Source organism: Daldinia decipiens, assembly GCF_022478715.1.
Source record: "Daldinia decipiens strain CBS 113046 unplaced genomic scaffold F4813scaffold_19, whole genome shotgun sequence".
Taxonomy (NCBI): domain Eukaryota; kingdom Fungi; phylum Ascomycota; class Sordariomycetes; order Xylariales; family Hypoxylaceae; genus Daldinia; species Daldinia decipiens.
The window spans coordinates 401,417-419,016 of NW_026054562.1; the positions used below are offsets into that span (position 1 = coordinate 401,417).

The 17,600-nt window shown below is 50.0% G+C and overlaps 7 protein-coding genes across 7 annotated transcripts; 4 read left to right on the plus strand and 3 right to left on the minus strand.

Annotated features, from left to right (window-relative positions):
• Positions 1 to 89: 89 nt before the first annotated feature.
• Positions 90 to 5,534, plus strand: F4813DRAFT_361648 (uncharacterized protein). The gene is made up of 3 exons (XM_049243543.1): positions 90 to 1,448; positions 1,499 to 2,027; positions 2,077 to 5,534. The coding sequence occupies exons 1-3, from the start codon at positions 681 to 683 to the stop codon at positions 5,340 to 5,342; spliced, it is 4,563 nt and encodes a 1,520-aa protein (XP_049099071.1). The 5' UTR covers positions 90 to 680; the 3' UTR covers positions 5,343 to 5,534.
• Positions 5,535 to 5,555: 21 nt separating this feature from the next.
• F4813DRAFT_91988 (uncharacterized protein) lies at positions 5,556 to 7,290 on the minus strand. Its single transcript, XM_049249039.1, has 2 exons — positions 7,270 to 7,290; positions 5,556 to 7,205 (listed from the first exon to the last, which is right to left on the minus strand). Exon 2 carries the CDS (start codon positions 6,921 to 6,923, stop codon positions 5,805 to 5,807), a length of 1,119 nt encoding a protein of 372 aa, XP_049099072.1. The 5' UTR covers positions 6,924 to 7,205; positions 7,270 to 7,290; the 3' UTR covers positions 5,556 to 5,804.
• F4813DRAFT_396635 (actin-related protein 2/3 complex, subunit 1) lies at positions 7,044 to 8,423 on the minus strand (the record flags this gene model as incomplete). The annotated part of the gene is made up of 3 exons (XM_049247847.1): positions 7,044 to 7,205; positions 7,270 to 8,097; positions 8,201 to 8,423. The coding sequence occupies 3 exons, from the start codon at positions 8,421 to 8,423 to the stop codon at positions 7,165 to 7,167; spliced, it is 1,092 nt and encodes a 363-aa protein (XP_049099073.1). The 3' UTR covers positions 7,044 to 7,164.
• A 288-nt stretch (positions 8,424 to 8,711) lies between these two features.
• Positions 8,712 to 10,037, plus strand: F4813DRAFT_92006 (RNA-binding domain-containing protein). Its single transcript, XM_049249040.1, has 3 exons — positions 8,712 to 9,052; positions 9,115 to 9,331; positions 9,398 to 10,037. Exons 1-3 carry the CDS (start codon positions 8,976 to 8,978, stop codon positions 9,725 to 9,727), a joined length of 624 nt encoding a protein of 207 aa, XP_049099074.1. The 5' UTR covers positions 8,712 to 8,975; the 3' UTR covers positions 9,728 to 10,037.
• Positions 9,355 to 11,146, minus strand: F4813DRAFT_361654 (uncharacterized protein). The gene is made up of 4 exons (XM_049243544.1): positions 11,103 to 11,146; positions 10,416 to 11,043; positions 10,126 to 10,353; positions 9,355 to 10,027 (listed from the first exon to the last, which is right to left on the minus strand). Exons 2-4 carry the CDS (start codon positions 10,755 to 10,757, stop codon positions 9,854 to 9,856), a joined length of 744 nt encoding a protein of 247 aa, XP_049099075.1. The 5' UTR covers positions 10,758 to 11,043; positions 11,103 to 11,146; the 3' UTR covers positions 9,355 to 9,853.
• A 167-nt stretch (positions 11,147 to 11,313) lies between these two features.
• Positions 11,314 to 14,137, plus strand: F4813DRAFT_361656 (glycoside hydrolase family 47 protein). Its single transcript, XM_049243545.1, has 3 exons — positions 11,314 to 12,307; positions 12,373 to 13,712; positions 13,774 to 14,137. Exons 1-3 carry the CDS (start codon positions 11,686 to 11,688, stop codon positions 13,945 to 13,947), a joined length of 2,136 nt encoding a protein of 711 aa, XP_049099076.1. The 5' UTR covers positions 11,314 to 11,685; the 3' UTR covers positions 13,948 to 14,137.
• Positions 14,138 to 15,021: 884 nt separating this feature from the next.
• On the plus strand, positions 15,022 to 17,397 carry F4813DRAFT_361660 (amino acid permease). Its single transcript, XM_049243546.1, has 3 exons — positions 15,022 to 15,496; positions 15,594 to 15,803; positions 15,901 to 17,397. Exons 1-3 carry the CDS (start codon positions 15,243 to 15,245, stop codon positions 16,958 to 16,960), a joined length of 1,524 nt encoding a protein of 507 aa, XP_049099077.1. The 5' UTR covers positions 15,022 to 15,242; the 3' UTR covers positions 16,961 to 17,397.
• The last annotated feature ends 203 nt before the right edge of the window (positions 17,398 to 17,600 follow it).

Sequence of the window (17,600 nt, forward strand, 5' to 3'; positions counted from 1 at the left end):
TAGTAAGCTGTATCCACTACATGTATTGTATTGTACGGATTAGGCACTTACAAAGTACCGTTGTGGGGCCTTCCAAGCTTAAACTTCCATCTGTCTAACTCTTGCGCGTCACATCGCGATTCTCATTCTTATAACTCAACTTCCACAACCTCTCTCTTACCGCCTATTTTCCCATCTCCTGGCTTTGTCTAAGGAAAATGCTAGGGAATGATACATTTCATAGATTCCATACTCTCACCTCCATCTTGTCTCGCGCTTATTAGCATGGCAAGCTGCCTTTGACAACTCAACCCTTCTCAGCCTGTTCTGAAATCTAGACTCAATATTTTATCCTACCTCAGGATAATTCTGGCGGTCTACCCTTTAATAGCCTCCCAAGCCGATTTCCATGTTGCACCAGTAGCCCATCTTCTCATGTTTTGCACATTTTACCTACCTCTGAAGGAGCCACATTTTCAAACGAAAGTGTGACGAGCCTTGACAGTTCGTATATTCAATGAATAATTGCTTCCGATCTCAACCATTTCCCGACAAGTGTTATTGGCTTCTACATAACCTGTTGCTCACCACATCAATCTGGATTTCGGTCCTAGCTGATACTAATCACATTAGGTGCGGATTACTATTTGCCTCTAGCTGTAGCAAGCCGGTCAGTTCGCAAGCCCCCTTGGCGGGAAGCCATGGATCTCAGCAGGAGATCCGGAGGTGTGTTTAAACACTCGCTCGGTTCAGTTCCATCTCCAGCCGAGGATGATGAAATCCCTCTAGACTCTAGCAGTGAAGAATCTGATGTTTCCATGTCTGATTCTGAACCAGAGGACGTGCATAATTCGTTAATTTCAACTGGTAGCGAACATATTTCGACTCAAGCTCAACTACCAGTTTCTGCTGCCCATCACAATCAGGATATCTCTAGGAAGCGAAAGTCCCAAGAGGCAGATGATGCTCGTCATGCAGTCATCTCAATCAAGAAAGTAAAGCTAGACAATGAGGGTTCTAATCAAACCCAGTCTCTTGTGACCTGTCCGTTAGACAAATCTCTACTTCCTGCCGAAATATGGCATCGCATCTTTATTTTCACTCCACCAAGAGCTCTAGGCAATTTGTTGTGCGTCAATAAGTTGTTCAGCGTATATCTCGACCCGTCCTCTCCCTACCAGTGTAAATTCCCGTCTTCTCCCCCCCAATCCTCTTCCCGGCTGCTTAAGCCTGATGTTATATGGCAGCTTTCTAGGAGGCGTTTCTGGCCGAGGATGCCAACCCCACTACAGCAGAAGACTGAGCTCTACATGTGGCGTCTTGCCTGTGGAAGAAGATGTCAGTTCTGTGGCGAAACTGATTTGGTACCGGCAAATTTGTCGCATAACCAGAGCGATCATAGACACCAACCAATTTGGCCGTTTGCGCTTCGGAGCTGCGAATCTTGTCTTGTAGAGAAGACAGTGAAGGTATGTACATACTCCTAAGCTACGAGGATATTATCTCATTATCTCACAAGGAGATTGATTTGCTACTTTCTTCAACGCCCTCCATACTGACGTCGGCGTTACCATTCACTTTTATCACCAACGAGAAGCACATAATTTCACCAGACGCGCTTCAGAAAGGAGTGTTCCAACCAGATATGCAAGTCACTAAGATTTACCTCTCCGAACACGTAGAGAAGCTAAAACACGAGTTCCTTTCCGCCAAATCAATGGGCGGTGCGACGGCTGAAGAGTGGCTAAAAGGCTTAGAGACTCGAGGAAAAGAACTACTTAATGATTCTATGCGGTGGGAGAAATGGGCCTCAACTGGCGGAGTAGCTCAGATGCAAACGCCGACGAGTCCGGATATCGCTTTGAGTATGGCTATTTCAAACGATAAGGGAAATAATAAGGGACAAGTCTCGGCGGATTCTTCGTTAGCTCTCAAACCCCTTTCGAGTTCAAGTAGTATAGCTGGACAACAGACGTCTGATTCAGGTCATGCTGCCCCCGTTACAATAGTGCCTCAATCCGCACGTACACCCGAAGTTACTTCTCCGCGTAGGTTATCCCTGTTCAGTTTCCTCGGTTGTGACTAACATGATGGCAGACGAACTCGGGGCTGGCATTCCCTCGCTACCAATTAATGTTCAGTCTAATGGATCTCGAGCCCGGACTCGGGAAGAGGCATTAGAGCTTAAAGCTGCTCGTCGCACAGAAATTGAGCGACGGGCGATGGAACTTGACCCACCTTTGCCGTCAAATGTATTAGAACATATTCCAGCCTTCCAAGCAGCTATCCAAATCATCTCACCTCTTGATGGTCACGCGTGGGATTTACTCAAGCCACGCTTGCTTGCACAGAGAACTGCCGCGGAACAGCGTGAACGACGTGAACAAGGGCTTACTCCTACCCAGACCGGTCTCGTCTCGGCGATCCCCGAAGAACATAACCAGGCTGAAGGAAATGCAATAATAAACAAGCAGCTCATCGATAAGGCTTGGGATGATGTTCAGGAGCCGCTACGCGCGCAGATATCCGCATTTGCTGACGAGATCATCCGCGATAGCTGGAACGATGGTCGAAAAGTTGATACGGATAATAGCCCACAATTCGCCGCCGAGGTTCTTCTACATGTCCGTAAAAGATTCTACGCGGAAATTGAAAAGGAGTCAGCCGCGGCACGAGCTGCCGGCAGGGAACCGCTTGAAGACCCGCCAGAAGGGCCATTTACGCAAAAGCTCACCCTTGAGAATATGAAGTGGTTATTCGACGTAAAGATAAAACCTCACACTGAGTCGTATCGGAAAGATCTATTCTTCTGTAACGGTTGCGAAATTAGCTTCAAGGCCTTTGGATTCGAAGGCGTTATTCAGCATTATGCTGCTAAGCATACGAACGCTCTTAGTCAAGGCAGCGTTGTGGTCCACTGGCGGGCTGAGTGGCCAGAGATCCCGCCCTTTAAACCCGACCCTCATATCGTCAAAGCTGCACCACCTATATCGACCTACGGAATCTCGCAGCCTCAGGGAAATGCCTACCCCTACCGTCGCAACGTTGGCCCTTATTCCACCAGCACAAACCCGTCGCCCTTCCAGCCATCTCCATACAATACTGTGCCTCCAAGCTATGGACATCCAGCATATGGACCGACGATGCAACAACCGGCTCCATATGGGTATGGAAACCCCTATATTCAAGGACCACATGAATACGGATCTCCTTATCCTCACCATACGCCACCTTATGGACCACATGAAACCCCTTACCATGGTTTACATCCGCTCTTTTCTCCTGGGATGCAAACTGAATCACCGACTTATCCTCCTGCTACAACTCCATATCCTAACCACACCTACAATACACCTCAAAATAATTCCCAGATAAGCTCTCAAAGTCCCCATGGGAATTTTCTTGCTAGCAAATATCATGCTGAGCTTGAATATTTAGCTCGAACCTCACGCGAGCTCTGGACCTCCACTGCTGGGTTAAAAGAGCTCCCAGGAAATATCAGGGTCCATGTTGTTATCTGGCATGCGGTGCAAAAATTTCGGTCCAAGTTTTATGAGAGCCCCCCACTGTCTATGTTCATCGACGGGCTCTCAAACAATAAGGAGATGCGTCCAGTACGCAATGTCAACGGCTTGATGTGTAAAGCATGCCACCTTGGTCTGAGTAATGAAGCACCGATCGAACAGGATCTCAAGGCATTTTCCCTGCCACAGCTGGTAACCCATTTTCAACAAAGGCACGTGGATCAACCGCGAATGGCAGGCGTCCCTTTCCTCGATTGGACTATAAACATGGTGCATATGCCAGATCTCTCCGCGCTATCTAGTCTTCAGTACTTGGCGAATATAGATGGCCAGAAATCTTCATTGATATATAGTGCTTTTCCGTCAGCGCAGTATCCTCACAGCTACCAACAAGCTGTATCTGCTGTTGATACCCGAGCAGATATCGGAGCTGGAGTTTTTGCTAGTCGGCAACCGACTAGTAATGACTCGACATCACTTTACCATACAATTAGGAATGATGAAGCCAACTCCAGCATACAACAAGACCCCCCACGACCCACTACATTAGGCCAGAAACTAGATTTTAATCAGCCGATGGTTATAGACAGCCCTTCTCTAATAGCGCACCAGAAACTGCAGAATAGTGACTCGGGCCGGTCCTCCTCAGAAGCATGGCATGGGACTAATGCAGCAAGGACAAAGAAGCAGAGGAAATCCTCCACCAAAGATCGTCGAAACACTTCCGGTCAGGGTTCTAGGAACCGTAAGAGTGGCGCATTAGATGCATCGTCTAGGGTCAAATCACAAGAACCTAGTGAGGGAGATCTAATCACGGAAGAAGAGCGTCGCCAAGAAGAGGAAATTCGAGCAATGTGGGCTGCAGACCGCAGGGAGGCTGCACTGGTTGCTTCTAAGAACAAGCTTCCGAATCAAATTGAAGAGCCTAACACTCCGAATGGAAAATCGGAAACGGGAAGTCCAATAAGTCATTATGCTCCACCGGCTCAAAGTATTGAACCGTCGATATATGCAGCTCAAGCTGCAAGACCTCAGCAATCCACAATTACCCAGGAACGCGACGAAGATGATCTGATGGCTGGTCTGGAATCTCAACTCGATCAACAGCAAGTATTGAATGAACGTTTCGACTATGGACTACGGCATGACGGCGATCTTCATCGTGAGAGGCAATCACCCTACAGGCAACATTTCGGTTCTGGGCAACATACCTATTCTGACCAAAGACGTTCTTATGACCGAACTACCTTGGAACCCCCTGGATATGTTCGGCACGAATCAAGATCTCGCCTTGATCAGTATCAGGAAAATGACGTTGACCCTCGTGCTATTAACCCAACTCGCGGGTCTGCGCGTACTACAGCGCCTCTAGATGATGCGTTATTTGACCGGCCTCCACGCCAAGAATATTATCATGCATACGCTGATGACCATCGAGCACATCAACCCGCCCCCGAATATGCTACAGCCTATGAAATCGTTAGGGCCCGGGATTCTCACGGCGAGTACGTAATTAAAAGACCCATTAGACTTGAGCGAGAACCTACCTACGTCACATCCCAGGATGGGCCTACCACTTATAATGATGCTGCGGCGCGATACAGGTCTTACGGAAATGGAGATTCCGGCAACCGATTGAGATACGAATCTGACTTGAGGGCCGAGCCACCTCCGCGGCAACCTACATACGAGGCAAGCCTCAGGGAGGATGGTAGTATAACCAAGAGAACCTACGAGGCATTCTCAAGAGATGACGCTACTGGCTATGATGGCTACGACCCGAGATATCCATCAGGTCCATCGAACTCCAACATTGCGCGACAGCACCGATATCAGTAATCACAGTTTACAAAGGATGGTCAAGCATAATTATATCTAATATTTAGTAGTTATATCAAATGGCACTCTTCCTATGCACTAGTGGGCTAGTATGCAAATCACAAGACAAGGATTTCAAGACAGACAAACTTGAATTTCGAACGAGGCCTATTCAACTAGGTTAGAAGACTCAAAAATATAAATATTTTACGATGATCATATGAGTACCGATTTACTACCAAAACTGGTCCGTCGTAATCTGTTGTGATTATTGTCCTTAATGGTGATCCCGCTGATCCTGAAGACTGTCTTGTTATAGTAAGATACGGCAATTCCCTTGCCACGACGTGAAATTGCTCATTACCAGCTGGTTTATCTAGTACTGATATTTAGTACAGCTATAGAACTTCACTCGATATTGCTTTACTTTGCTTCCGCTCAGGAACGACGCTATAATCTCCATCATCCCCCCCCCTTCCCTCTTCACGAACCTCCATACGCCCCCAGCACCTCCCCCTCCAGCGCCTCCATCGCGTGCACCGCATCCGGGACTCCCAGCCAGCCGCACAGGTTCCTCCCCGCGTCGAGCACCTGCCACAGCGCCTGGTCGTCGGCTACCCGCCACTCGTCCTCGCTGCTGAGGGCCACGGTTTCCGCCCAGCGCATCAGCCGGCCCATGGACTCGATGGCGAGCCGCTCGACGTTGAGCACGTGGAGGCGGTCGCGCTGCGATCCGGTCCAGAGCATGCTGCAGATGCTGCTTGTGTTGAGCAGGAGGGACGGGGTTGAGGGGGGGATGGCGGTGGGGCTGAAGCTGGGGTTGTGGGCGCGGGTATGGGTATGGGTATGGACATTGTTGTTGTTGGTTAAGGTGTCGTTACTGCTGCTGCTGCTGCTGCTGCTGCTCCCGCTGCCGTGACATGCCGTAGACCAGCCCTGACTAGCAGCCCGGGCACGCCGGTTCGCGACGTGCGTGTCGAGGTACGTCCTCGTCGCCTGCAGGCATATATCGTGGACGGCGCGCGCCGTCGCGCAGATATTCGCGATGGGCCCCGTGCTGCTGCTGGGTATGCTCACGGTGCGGCTGGACGTGGCTACGGAGAGAGTGCGGCCGTCTGTACGCGAGGGGGCGGGGGCGGGGGCAGGGGGGAGAGGGAAATCCGGGTTCTGCTCCGAGGGCGGAGATAGCCACGGGTGCTGGTGGTCTGCGGCCTGGGGCGAGTACGCGTCTGGCTCGGGCTTGAAGATCCGCGGTGCTGGCTCCTGGGGGTACGCTAGAGGAGCGCGGTTGTTGGGCGTTTCTATTTGCTCTAGGGGAGGATGGTTATTGTCGTATAGGGGCTGCTGATGGCCGTTTTCTCTCTTTAGATATTGGAGATCGGGGCGAGGGGTGAAGCATGGGCATTCGCCGGGTGATAACGGCAGGAATTGGGGATCAATGACTTCCCATTCGGCAGCGGTTACTGGTAGGGACTTGGTGCCGGCCACTTTCGTGCGCGGGCTTGGTTCCATGGCTAGATCTTCTCGGGTAGGTGAAGCGGCGGGTGAAGGTTGAGCCCTGCGGTAAATAAAGTCGCTTGGTGATGTCGTTGAATTTAACATGGTCAATATGCAGAACTGGTAAATCGGAACGCGTGGGGCTCTGCTGGTATTAATAGCACGGCGATAACAGCGACGGCTGGGAGAACCGCAGGCTTCTAGAGGCTTATACAACTAAGGGCCATTCTAAGGGACTTTCGAGTAACTACAAGAACAGAACTAGGGAGAAACACGAGGCGGTGTGGACAAAGGCGGATAGATTTAAGACACATCGATTTGATGCGGGTGTTTATTATCTGTGAGTCTACGTGTGCCAGATGACAATTCTACCGTCAACGCCGCTTGCTTTGTATCCCGTTAGCATATCCGCAGAACAGCCTGAGGCTTCGGTGGGAGGAGAAAGACTTACTGCTGAACTTGGTGACGGCTCCGCCATCGGACTCGTATACGCGGATTGTCGAAATGGTGTTCTGGTGAACGGTCTTTAGTTGAGTGTCGTCTTTGGCTTTGCCTTTCAGGTCCATCTGCTTGAACATGTTCAAGGCAGACTCTTCTCGCGCATCTCCCAAACCAGGCCCTCCCTTGGATTCCAAAGTGCCACTCAGCTGCCATCCAGACGCGTCACCCCTGAACCTAAAGGCCTCGCAATCGTGTCCGGCTGCGATGATCTCGCTTTCGCCGTTCCAGATTAGGCTCATGAAAGGCAGGAGTTGAGTGTTGACGCTAATAACAGCTCGCGGCGGTTGGTCAGGAGCGGTAGGGTAGACAACCGTAATACTGCTGTCGTGGGCAGCGAACGCGAGGGCGTCACCGCTCGGAGAGAAAGCGACAGAGTGTATCCAGCCGGCCGAGTTGTTCAAGAACTCGCCGCAGACGGTGTTGAAAGGCAGGCGTTCACCCCAGACGCTAGGTTCGGGACGAGCATCGACGCCCTTGATGAAGCTCGAGAAGACTCTCGCGTGGGCATCGGTAGAGCCGGCAGCGAGCAGCACCGAGTTGGGATGCCAGTTGACGCTAGTGATGGTGCTTCGAATGGGCTTCTTCAAGTGCTTGGAAACCCACCAGTCGTTCTCCTCTTCGAAGTAGCAAATAGCAATGACCCTGTCACCGGAGCCAACAGCGAACTTGGTCTCGGAGGGAGACCAGCGAACGAAGGTAGCCGCTCGAGCAATTCTAAGAAGCACTAGGGTCGGCTTGTAGCCAGTAGGAGAGGGTTCCCAGACCAGGGCATTGCGGTCTATCAAACATGTTAGAACAAGCTCATTGATAGGTTATAGAATACTATGTAAATGAGGTAAATGAGGTAAATGAGGTAAATGAGGTAAATGAGGTAGATAGACCTTGAGAACACGTGACAATTCGGCCGCTGCCTGGAGCAATATCGACGCTGGTGATGGTTTTATCGTGACCTTTCAGCTCGTCTTTTAACTTAAAGGCACCTCCGACTCTGCCGTATAGTTCGATAGTAGAGTCCTTGGCGACGGCCAATGTCTGGCGGTCGGCCGAGAAGGAATGGTCAGCAATAGGTCGATGGAAGAGATGGTGAACCTCCGGGGCGGCCATGTTGATAAGTGTTTCTTTTCTTTCTTTTCTTTCGTTTTAGTTCTAGTTATACCTACTAGTGATAGGAGTATAGCTCTCTACTACCACGTCGAGGTAGATTAGTACCTTAGGTAGTTTAGTGGTGTCTTGAAGATTTAGGAATAAGAAAGGAGGTGTAAGTTCGTTAGCAAGCAGCTAGAAATGCGAAGTGGCAGGGCAAGCGGCAGTGGGGTGCAGCTGGGGGGGGCTCCGCAGACGTGCGTCACTCACCTACCTAATAGAGGTAAAGTCGAGCTCAAGCCACACCATCCCGCCAAGTGTGGCAGACTACCTAAAATGTACATAATCTAGGTAACATCCATATCGGTATTGTGAGGCTCCTTCAGCCGGTCTGCGTGGCTTGTCTTCTGCAATAATTAAACACGACTATCGAGATCTCCAAGCAACCTTCAAGCTGCATTATAGAAGCTCCAAGATTTCCTACGACCAATACTGAGTGTAGAGAAAATAGAGATTGGCGATTCAATACGTTGGACAATAATTAATTGAACCCGGTATACTCGTCTCTTCACAATGGCCACCACCGTCGCTACACGCGGTCAACCACCGAAAACTGGCGGCAAGACAGCTCCAATTCCACCAAATCAGACGTAGGTTCTCGAGGTTGCGCGATCAACTCATTGTGCAAGCCTCTGTCTAACCTTGTTTCTAGGCTCTACGTTACAAATCTACCTTCGAATAAGATCAACAAGACAGATCTGAAGACGGCGCTCTACATGCTATTCTCGACCTACGGCCCTGTGCTTGACATTGTGACTCTGAAAACCATAAAAATGCGCGGGCAGTCTCACATCGTCTTTCGAGATGTGCAGGCAGCGACTCAAGCATTAAGGTCCTTACAGGGTTTCAAATTCTTGGGACTGGAACTTGTACGTAAATTTTCATATTCTTGCACTTATTTGCCTTGGGACTGTCTAACTAACGCGTGCCTGTAGCGGATCGAGTATGCGAAGTCCAAATCGGATATCATCGCGAAATTAGACGGTACATACAAGCTTCCGGGATCAACCGCCGCCAATATCGAGATGACGGAAGCCCAGCAGAACATCTTCAATGCTCCGGCACCTGGCACTGCTGCCACCAGCACACCTGCAGCAGCCGCCACCCCTCATGGTCTTCCTACGAAGCCTCCTCAGAGCTCCGACCATGCGATGACAGATGCAAACGGTCCTGATGCTCGCGGACAAAAACGAACTCGCGACGAAGAGGAGGAAGAAGATAGCGACGAAGATGTGGCGATGGAGGAGGATAGCGATGATGAATGAAGAGAAAACTTGCTAGTACCAAGCTCGCTGAAAGACCGCATTCAGGATAAAGCCTCTCTCTCAATTTCATCGGTTGTCGGGCTGTAGGGTATGGCTCGTTCCCTTACTATATGGGCACCTGGAGCCTTAGCCGGCATTGACAGCAGCCATCTGTTGAGGGACCCAAAGTCCAACACACCCTCCCACCAGACCAAGCCATACCATGAGATAGTCTTGCTTTGCGCAGTCAAACCCAGCCATGGCGTCTCCGATGGCACACGGGTGAACGAAAAACGAAGGGAGTCCGGTAATAGGGTGGTGCTGTAGACGCCATGGTTAGTCCCGAGGTAGAGATAATAAAATACCCAATACGAGAAACAAATAATTGACTTATTAGGCAGAACAAAAATTTCACCTACGTCGATTGAGATGGCGCCTATGGGGCCAACTCTTTGGAGAGAATCTTTGAACTGTTCAGGGACTAAATAACGGAAGACAGTTTCGATATTGAGGGGTGACTCTCCAGCCGGTAGACCATGTAGAGTGAACCAGAGACAGGGTGAGCTATACGTCGGATGGAAATGAATCTCATAAATGACGTGGCCCGCTTGGAAGTGTGCCCGAGATGGTCGTTTAGAAACGATTTCCTGCAAATATATTAATCGTCCATGCCGCGCTATTAGGGAAGACTTTAGTTAATATGGCTGACCTTATCCGAATCTTCCATCTTGACCATCATTTCGTCGGCATCCAGTTGCATATCTTGATCCTCGCCCAAGGAGACGCCACCCATCTTAGCCGCCAGCTCATCGTCAGCAGCCGTTCTATTGTCCAGAGGTCGTGTGACTTGTAGAAAGGTAGTACGCCCCGAGCCAGGCTCAAAGGACAACTCCAACGCCGTGTGAACATGAAGGCGCCATTCTTTGCGCAAGGGTCCTAGTGTGGCACGACGATATCTCCTGTCCAGATAGTGGCATACTTCAGAAAACTCCGCCTTGGTAAGATATGGGTAGCACTTGTAGCTCGAACGGTGACAATTAGAAGGATCCATTGTGCGTCGTCCAGGCGGTTGCGATTGTTCTTGTGGTAATAGTGGTCGACGAGTTTAGATCAAAGACTTGAAGACGGGACCGAGATATTTATATATACATATATACCTAGGTATATAAGGTAGGTAGATAGGTACTAATATACCTTTTTGATTTTGAAATTTAAGTAGTTCTTGCCAATTCCGAACAATGAAGAGTCTTTAACATAAACTGGTAGTTGGCGCCTTCCTAACAACCTAAGTATTAAGAAGTAGTCGGCTGATTTATATGAGCATGTGAACTTTGAAGCTTCGAGACGAATATGAGTAAATGTAGATACGTAGTGAATACGGCGTGCATGTACTTACCCAATATAATTCAGGCTTCTAGGTACCTAACCTACATACATGTAACCCAATGTGAGGCAGGTACTTCTGTACTTGATATCGATGCAAGTGGGTCAACGATTGTGGAGGGGCTAGCTGCATATATGCTGAAACTCTCATTGGCCACTAATCGGATAGGCGGCAGGACCAGGCGAACGGCAATTGACGTTGTAAAACTACCTACCTACCTACCTAACTTACATAGCTGTCCTTAATAGGTGCTGTCCTTAATAGGTACCTCCTTCCGACCATATATTTTGTAAGTCAGTAGCGGCAACTCACCTTTTACATATTTTCCCAGATTCAAAGCTAACGGGGAATTTCTTCCTACGTGCCTATGCCTTTGGTAGGCGAATTTCCAAAGTTCGGCACGGAAAGAAGAATCATAATGATAGAATAACTAGAAATGATTTTGTCATTGTTCTTATCCAATTAAGTTTCTTGGGCTAGGCGTGTTTTCTATTCTACCGCCTATACGATTGCTCCTAGGCCATCAGTACGAGTCGCCCATCCTCGACAAGCCGCCTCCTAATGCGTATCCTTTGTCGTCGTTGTACCTTGCCTCATGAATGTACGCGACCCCTTCGGTATCCATCGAAAGAACGCTCTATCCATCCTTAAGACCACCGTGCCGCGTGCTGCCGTCAACTTTACCGAACGCGCCGTCGAGGCCAGTATTAATGCTCTCGAGAAGGGCAAAAAAGCCGTCGACGATATTGACATGTCATTTTCCGTCCCTAAAAATGTTCCCTCGTTTAGCAACCCGCAGAGGATAGTGGAGGATCACGTTTGGGGTAACACGGCGGTCGCAAGAGGTGGAAAGGGTTCAAATCCCAAGAACACTGGAATACTCGGGGGCGTGCAGGATAAGGTTGGAAGCCTCTTCGACGATCGAAACTCTCTACCCATGTACAAGGACAAGCCGTATGCGTACCCGCCCTCCTACCGAGCCAGACCTCTCTGGCGGAGAAAGCGGATAATTGGTCTTGTGCTGCTGGTAATCCTGCTGCTGTATTATTTCGGTGCATTCGGTAGTCATCATGATGCCGTCGTCGCTTCAACTCCTATATGGACCTGGCTTACTGCTAATTCCGGATCAGGGAAGTCTGCCGACTGGTTGGGGCGGAGAGAGCGTGTCGTTGAAGCTTTCACCCTAAGCTGGGACGCCTACGAACGATATGCCTGGGGTAAGATATTTAATTCGAGTTGATGGTTACGGCTTTATGCTCAGCTTTTGCTAACTCGCCTCAAGGCTATGATGAGTTTCACCCGATATCCAAGAAGGGTGACCAGATGGCTAAGGGAGGAATGGGGTGGATCATCGTGGATGCTCTAGACACCATGATTCTGATGAATCTCACTTCCCGTGTCACTCACGCGAGGGAGTGGATTTCAACTACCTTATCATATGACCAAGATCAAGATGTTAGCACCTTCGAGACGACAATTCGTATGTTAGGCGGCCTCCTCTCTGCTCATTATCTCTCTAATGAGTTCCCTGAGCTGGCGCCGCTATCAGACGATGACCCTGGAGCACCTGGAGAGGATCTGTACCTCGAGAAGGCAAAGGATCTCGCTGACCGACTTATATCTGCTTTCGATTCCCCGTCTGGCGTCCCCTATGCCAGCGTGAATATCGGTAAATATGAAGGTATACCAGCTCACGATGAGGGTGGCGCATCGTCTACTGCCGAGGCGACTACCTTGCAGCTCGAGTTCAAGTATCTTGCCAAGCTGACCGGCGAGAAGTACTTTTGGGATAAAGCCGAAAAAGTAATGGAAGTTGTTGATAATAACGGAGTCGAAGATGGCTTAGTACCCATCTACATTTACGCCACAGATGGTACTTTCAGAGGCCAAAACATCCGATTGGGAAGCCGAGGAGACTCGTATTATGAGTATCTCATCAAACAATATTTGCAAACTAATAAGCAGGAGCCCATCTATCTAGAGATGTGGGATGAGACTCTACGGGGAGTCCGCAAGCACCTCGTCACTTATACAGAGCCGTCTGGGTTCACCATCATTGGGGAGCGGCCAGATGGTCTGAAGGGCGCCTTGTCTCCTAAGATGGATCACTTGGTCTGCTTCATGCCAGGCACGATTGCTCTTGCTGTCACGGGCGGGTTGACAGAAGCGGAGGCTAGGAAAAAGCCAACATGGACAGAACAGAACGAGGCCGATATGCAGCTCGCGAGGGAGTTGATGCAGACATGCTGGGGCATGTATAAGTGGATGGCCACCGGTCTTGCGGCCGAAATCACATATTTCAACATCGCCGACCCACCTGCACCCGAATCTGCTCCTCACCATCCACCAGCTGAATTTGATCCTGACCCCGAAGCGCAGTGGCGGAAAGATTATTCGGTTCACTCCATGGACACACATAATCTCCAGAGGCCGGAGACGGTAGAAAGCCTCTTTTACATGTGGAGAATCACAGGTGATATCAAGTACCGAGAATGGGGCTGGGAGATGTTTAAGTCGTTTATGAACCACACTGCCGTAGCAGATGGCGGAGGGTTTACGAGTCTTTCGAATGCGAACAAGATCCCGCCGGTGACGCGAGACAATATGGAAAGTTTTTGGCTGGTATGTTCCTCGTACTCCTACACTATTGAATGTATTTTCTAATTTGTTCTGTACCTTATAGGCCGAGACTTTGAAATATTTCTATCTTCTCTTTTCTCCCAACGATCTTCTTCCGTTGGATAAGATTGTCATTAATACCGAGGCACACCTTTTTCCTCGATTCGACATGGGCCAGCTATTCTCAACGGGATGGAAGCGGAAGCCAAGAGACGCGGAAGGGAAGATCATCCAATGAATTCATAAATAATCAGCATATATCATCCCCACCTACTTCGGGGAGCATTATCGGCGTAATGTAGAGCTCGGGAGGGTTGTTTTTCTCGATAGCTGCCGCATAGTATATATGGCATTCTGAATGTATAAACTGAAGCTTACTATTACGTTAAGTCGTATTGTGATATTTGAGGCTATTCAACAACGACGTGATGCTTATAAGTAATTTAGCCCATCAACTCAGATTCGAACGCCCAGGTTGCCCCGCCACTGTACTCTATGGCTTGATGCCGTGGTACACATACAGTGTAAGTGGATATCTTAGGTTACCAATAAGATCGATCTAGGCTAGATCTTGGATTTGAAGTTCATCCCATGCACGTTATCTATAAATATCCACTATTTAAGCGTATCTAAGCAGGGATCTAGATGCCATTATGTAACTCATAGGAGCAAAAGGAAGGTGCATTTCCATTTAGCTCGCATGGCCGATAAGCTACCCTGAACTACCTTCCGTCAATATATACAATACCTAAGGTACCCCACGCCGACTTTTACGAACGAACATATGTAGGTAGGTAACCTAGGTACTTAACATACTTTCGTACATACCTCGTATACGTAAATCCACAACACTTGTTTGTCGCATCGTCGACAAGAAACCGCTAACCTGCGAACTTGCCTTGCCCTATTGCGCGCACGCTACCTACCTACCTACACCTACATACCTACACCTACATACCTACACCTACATACCTACCAATCAACCCCTCCGAATCGAATTGAATTGCCCCGCGCAATGAACCACCACCCACCATGCCGTCGTCGAACCGGGACATCGAGATGAGCATCTTCCCGATCAAGGAGGACTCGCTGGCGCCGGGGAGCAGCTACACGATGCGCGAGCCGCTGTACGAGGACGCGCCGTCGTCGTCGTCGCGCACGCGGTTCTTGGACCGCATCGTCGACGGGTTCCGGCGCGACCCGAACCAGCGCGTCACGCCCGAGGATCCGCTCGGCGTGATACACGCGGTGGAGGCGGCGCAGGTGCGGATGCCGATGCTGGGGGCAGGGGGAGGGGCAGGAAGGGAGGGGGGAAGGGGGTCGTCGTCGGGCTCGTCGGGGGGCCATTTGTACGATGTGAGGGCGGCGAATTTGCAGACGGCGCAGTCGCATCTCGCGAGGAAGTTGAAGGGCAGGCATTTGCAGATGATTGCCATTGGGGGGTCTATTGGTGGGTTGCTTGCTTCCTATCTGTCTATGTTGGCTACGCATGCTTGCGCGAATGAATGGATGAATGGATGAATGAATGAATGAATGTGGGAGAATGCAAGTATAGCTGACGGTGGTTTCAATGGCGCAGGGACCGGGTTGTTCGTCGCTTCGGGCCGCGCGCTGGAGATCGGGGGCCCGGCGTCGCTGTTGCTTGCGTATCTGTTCATCGGATGCATGCTATACTGCACGGTGCAGGCGCTCGGCGAGCTGGCCGTCTCGTTCCCGGTTGCTGGGTCTTTCTCTGCGTATTCGACGCGCTTTCTGGACCCGTCGTGGGGGTTTGCTATGGGTTGGAAGTATGTCTTCTTCCCTCCTTTCCTCCTTTCCTCCTTTCCTCCTTCTAGGTATAGTAGTCATATAAGGTGAATGCGGCCGACTTACACGCTCTTCTAGTTACGCCCTGCAATGGCTGGTCGCGCTGCCCCTCGAGATCATCGCCGCGTCGATAACTATAACGTATTGGAATCCGGATCTGAATAAGGCTATTTTCGTGACGATATTTCTGATCGCGGTTGTTGCCATCAACCTGTTTGGCGTCAAGGGATATGGCGAAGCTGAATTTGTCTTTGCCATTATTAAGGTTATTGCTGTCATTGGATTCATGTAAGTTTCTCTTCTACCACTACTCACTCTACTACTACTCTACCATTACTCTACCTGATAACTCTATACGTTTATTGACGTTTTTCACCGGTTCAAGATTACTAGGAATCGTCTTGAATATCGGGGGTGTTCCGGGAGGCGGGTATATAGGGGTTTTATATTGGCGGGATCCGGGAGCATTCCATAATGGCTTCAAAGGCCTCTGCAGCGTCTTCGTCACGGCGGCATTTGCCTTCGCCGGGACTGAATTGGTCGGGTTAGCCGCAGCCGAGACGGCAAATCCGCGCAAGTCTTTGCCTACTGCTATTAAGCAGGTGTTCTGGCGGATTACTATATTTTATATCGTAGCCCTGTTTCTCATCGGGCTACTCGTGCCCTATAATGACCCACGTCTTCTCATCCCCGGATCGGCGGTCGCGGCCGCGTCGCCTTTCGTCATCGCCATCGAGAATGCAGGCATTGAGGTCCTACCTTCGGTAATGAACGTCGTTATCCTAATCGCCGTCCTCTCCGTCGGAAACTCTTCCGTGTTTGGCTCTTCGCGAACCCTCGCCGCGCTGGCAGACCAGAGACAAGCGCCGAGGATCTTGTCATACGTCGACCGTCGCGGGCGGCCTTTGGTTTCCATCATAGTATCATCTTCGATGGGTCTCCTAGCCTACCTCGCCGACCTCAACGAGCAAAGCGTCGTGCTCGACTGGCTTGTCGCCATCTCAGGCCTCTCCTCCATCTTCACCTGGGCCTCCATCTGCCTAGCGCACATCCGATTCCGCCGCGCCTGGGCCCTCAAAGGCCACAGCCTGCGCGAGCTAGCCTTCAAGTCGCAATGCGGCGTGTTCGGGTCCTACCTCGGTCTCTTCTTCAACATCCTCGTCCTCATCGCCCAGTTCTGGGTCGGCGCCCGCCCCGTCGGCTGGGAGGGGCTCTCGCCCAGCGAGCTCGCGCAGAACTTCTTCCTGCAGTACATGGCGTTCCCGGTGGTGGTCATCTTTTATGTCGCTCATAGGTACTGGGCGCGCACGTCGTTTATCAAGGTGGCCGATATGGATATCGATACGGGGCGGAGGGATTTCAACCTCCCGATTCTGCTTGCGCAGGAGGCGGAGGAGAGGAGGGTGTGGCCGAAGTGGAAGAGGATGTATAAGTTTTTGTGTTAGTAGAGAGGGGGGTTTGTTATGATTTATGTCGCGCTGCTTTTTTTTCCCCGTCTTAGTTTGCTTTTGCTTTTTCTTTTCTGTATTGTTGGTCTATTACCTAGGTACCTTCATAGACCGCTACGAGGTTGGAATGTGGCGTTTTACTAACGGCGATCTAAGGGAGAGAGAGATTCGGGTCGTCGAAAGGGGGTTGCAGGCCTCTTGTATTACTGTATTGGGACGAGTGGCGCTACGGAACCAAGGCGTTTTGCTATAATTTTGTTCATGTGTTTTGATATCAAGGCTCTGTTGGTATTCTCTTGGCTAACGGAAGGTTTCGACGACGGAATATTAAAAACTTACGCCTAGATCTGTTACATACCTAGATAGCATTGGTTAGATGTACGAGCAAAGCAGAGTATCAGTAGTCCTGCATCGTGTCTGTGAACTGTCGAGAGGCTCAGTTGCTTGTGACTTATACGATAGTGTTTGCATTTTGGCTATAGTTGCTGTCGAATTACGTTCATTAAGTTTAGGATCTAATACTAATTACCGAGTTGACATACATGTCACGCCTCGCGGAAAAATATAAGGATAACATATCCCTTTGAGTTCATTGCATGTTGGTTATAATTAATAGGAATCAAGGAAATTAATTATA

Bases quoted from the DNA above. Each gene is read 5' to 3' on its own strand.
- F4813DRAFT_92006 (XM_049249040.1), top strand. From the start codon at position 8,976: ATGGCCACCACCGTCGCTACACGCGGTCAACCACCGAAAACTGGCGGC. The intron at 9,053-9,114 runs GTAGGTTCTCGA...CCTTGTTTCTAG, and splicing joins CCAATTCCACCAAATCAGAC to GCTCTACGTTACAAATCTAC. The intron at 9,332-9,397 runs GTACGTAAATTT...GCGTGCCTGTAG, and splicing joins AATTCTTGGGACTGGAACTT to CGGATCGAGTATGCGAAGTC.
- F4813DRAFT_361654 (XM_049243544.1), bottom strand. From the start codon at position 10,757: ATGGATCCTTCTAATTGTCACCGTTCGAGCTACAAGTGCTACCCATAT. The intron at 10,354-10,415 runs GTCAGCCATATT...ATATATTTGCAG, and splicing joins AGATGGAAGATTCGGATAAG to GAAATCGTTTCTAAACGACC. The intron at 10,028-10,125 runs GTAGGTGAAATT...TGGCGTCTACAG, and splicing joins TAGGCGCCATCTCAATCGAC to CACCACCCTATTACCGGACT.
- F4813DRAFT_91988 (XM_049249039.1), bottom strand. From the start codon at position 6,923: ATGTTAAATTCAACGACATCACCAAGCGACTTTATTTACCGCAGGGCT.
- F4813DRAFT_361648 (XM_049243543.1), top strand. From the start codon at position 681: ATGGATCTCAGCAGGAGATCCGGAGGTGTGTTTAAACACTCGCTCGGT. The intron at 1,449-1,498 runs GTATGTACATAC...TTATCTCACAAG, and splicing joins TTGTAGAGAAGACAGTGAAG to GAGATTGATTTGCTACTTTC. The intron at 2,028-2,076 runs GTAGGTTATCCC...ACATGATGGCAG, and splicing joins ACCCGAAGTTACTTCTCCGC to ACGAACTCGGGGCTGGCATT.
- F4813DRAFT_361656 (XM_049243545.1), top strand. From the start codon at position 11,686: ATGAATGTACGCGACCCCTTCGGTATCCATCGAAAGAACGCTCTATCC. The intron at 12,308-12,372 runs GTAAGATATTTA...ACTCGCCTCAAG, and splicing joins CTACGAACGATATGCCTGGG to GCTATGATGAGTTTCACCCG. The intron at 13,713-13,773 runs GTATGTTCCTCG...TGTACCTTATAG, and splicing joins ATATGGAAAGTTTTTGGCTG to GCCGAGACTTTGAAATATTT.
- F4813DRAFT_361660 (XM_049243546.1), top strand. From the start codon at position 15,243: ATGTGGGAGAATGCAAGTATAGCTGACGGTGGTTTCAATGGCGCAGGG. The intron at 15,497-15,593 runs GTATGTCTTCTT...ACGCTCTTCTAG, and splicing joins GGGTTTGCTATGGGTTGGAA to TTACGCCCTGCAATGGCTGG. The intron at 15,804-15,900 runs GTAAGTTTCTCT...CACCGGTTCAAG, and splicing joins ATTGCTGTCATTGGATTCAT to ATTACTAGGAATCGTCTTGA.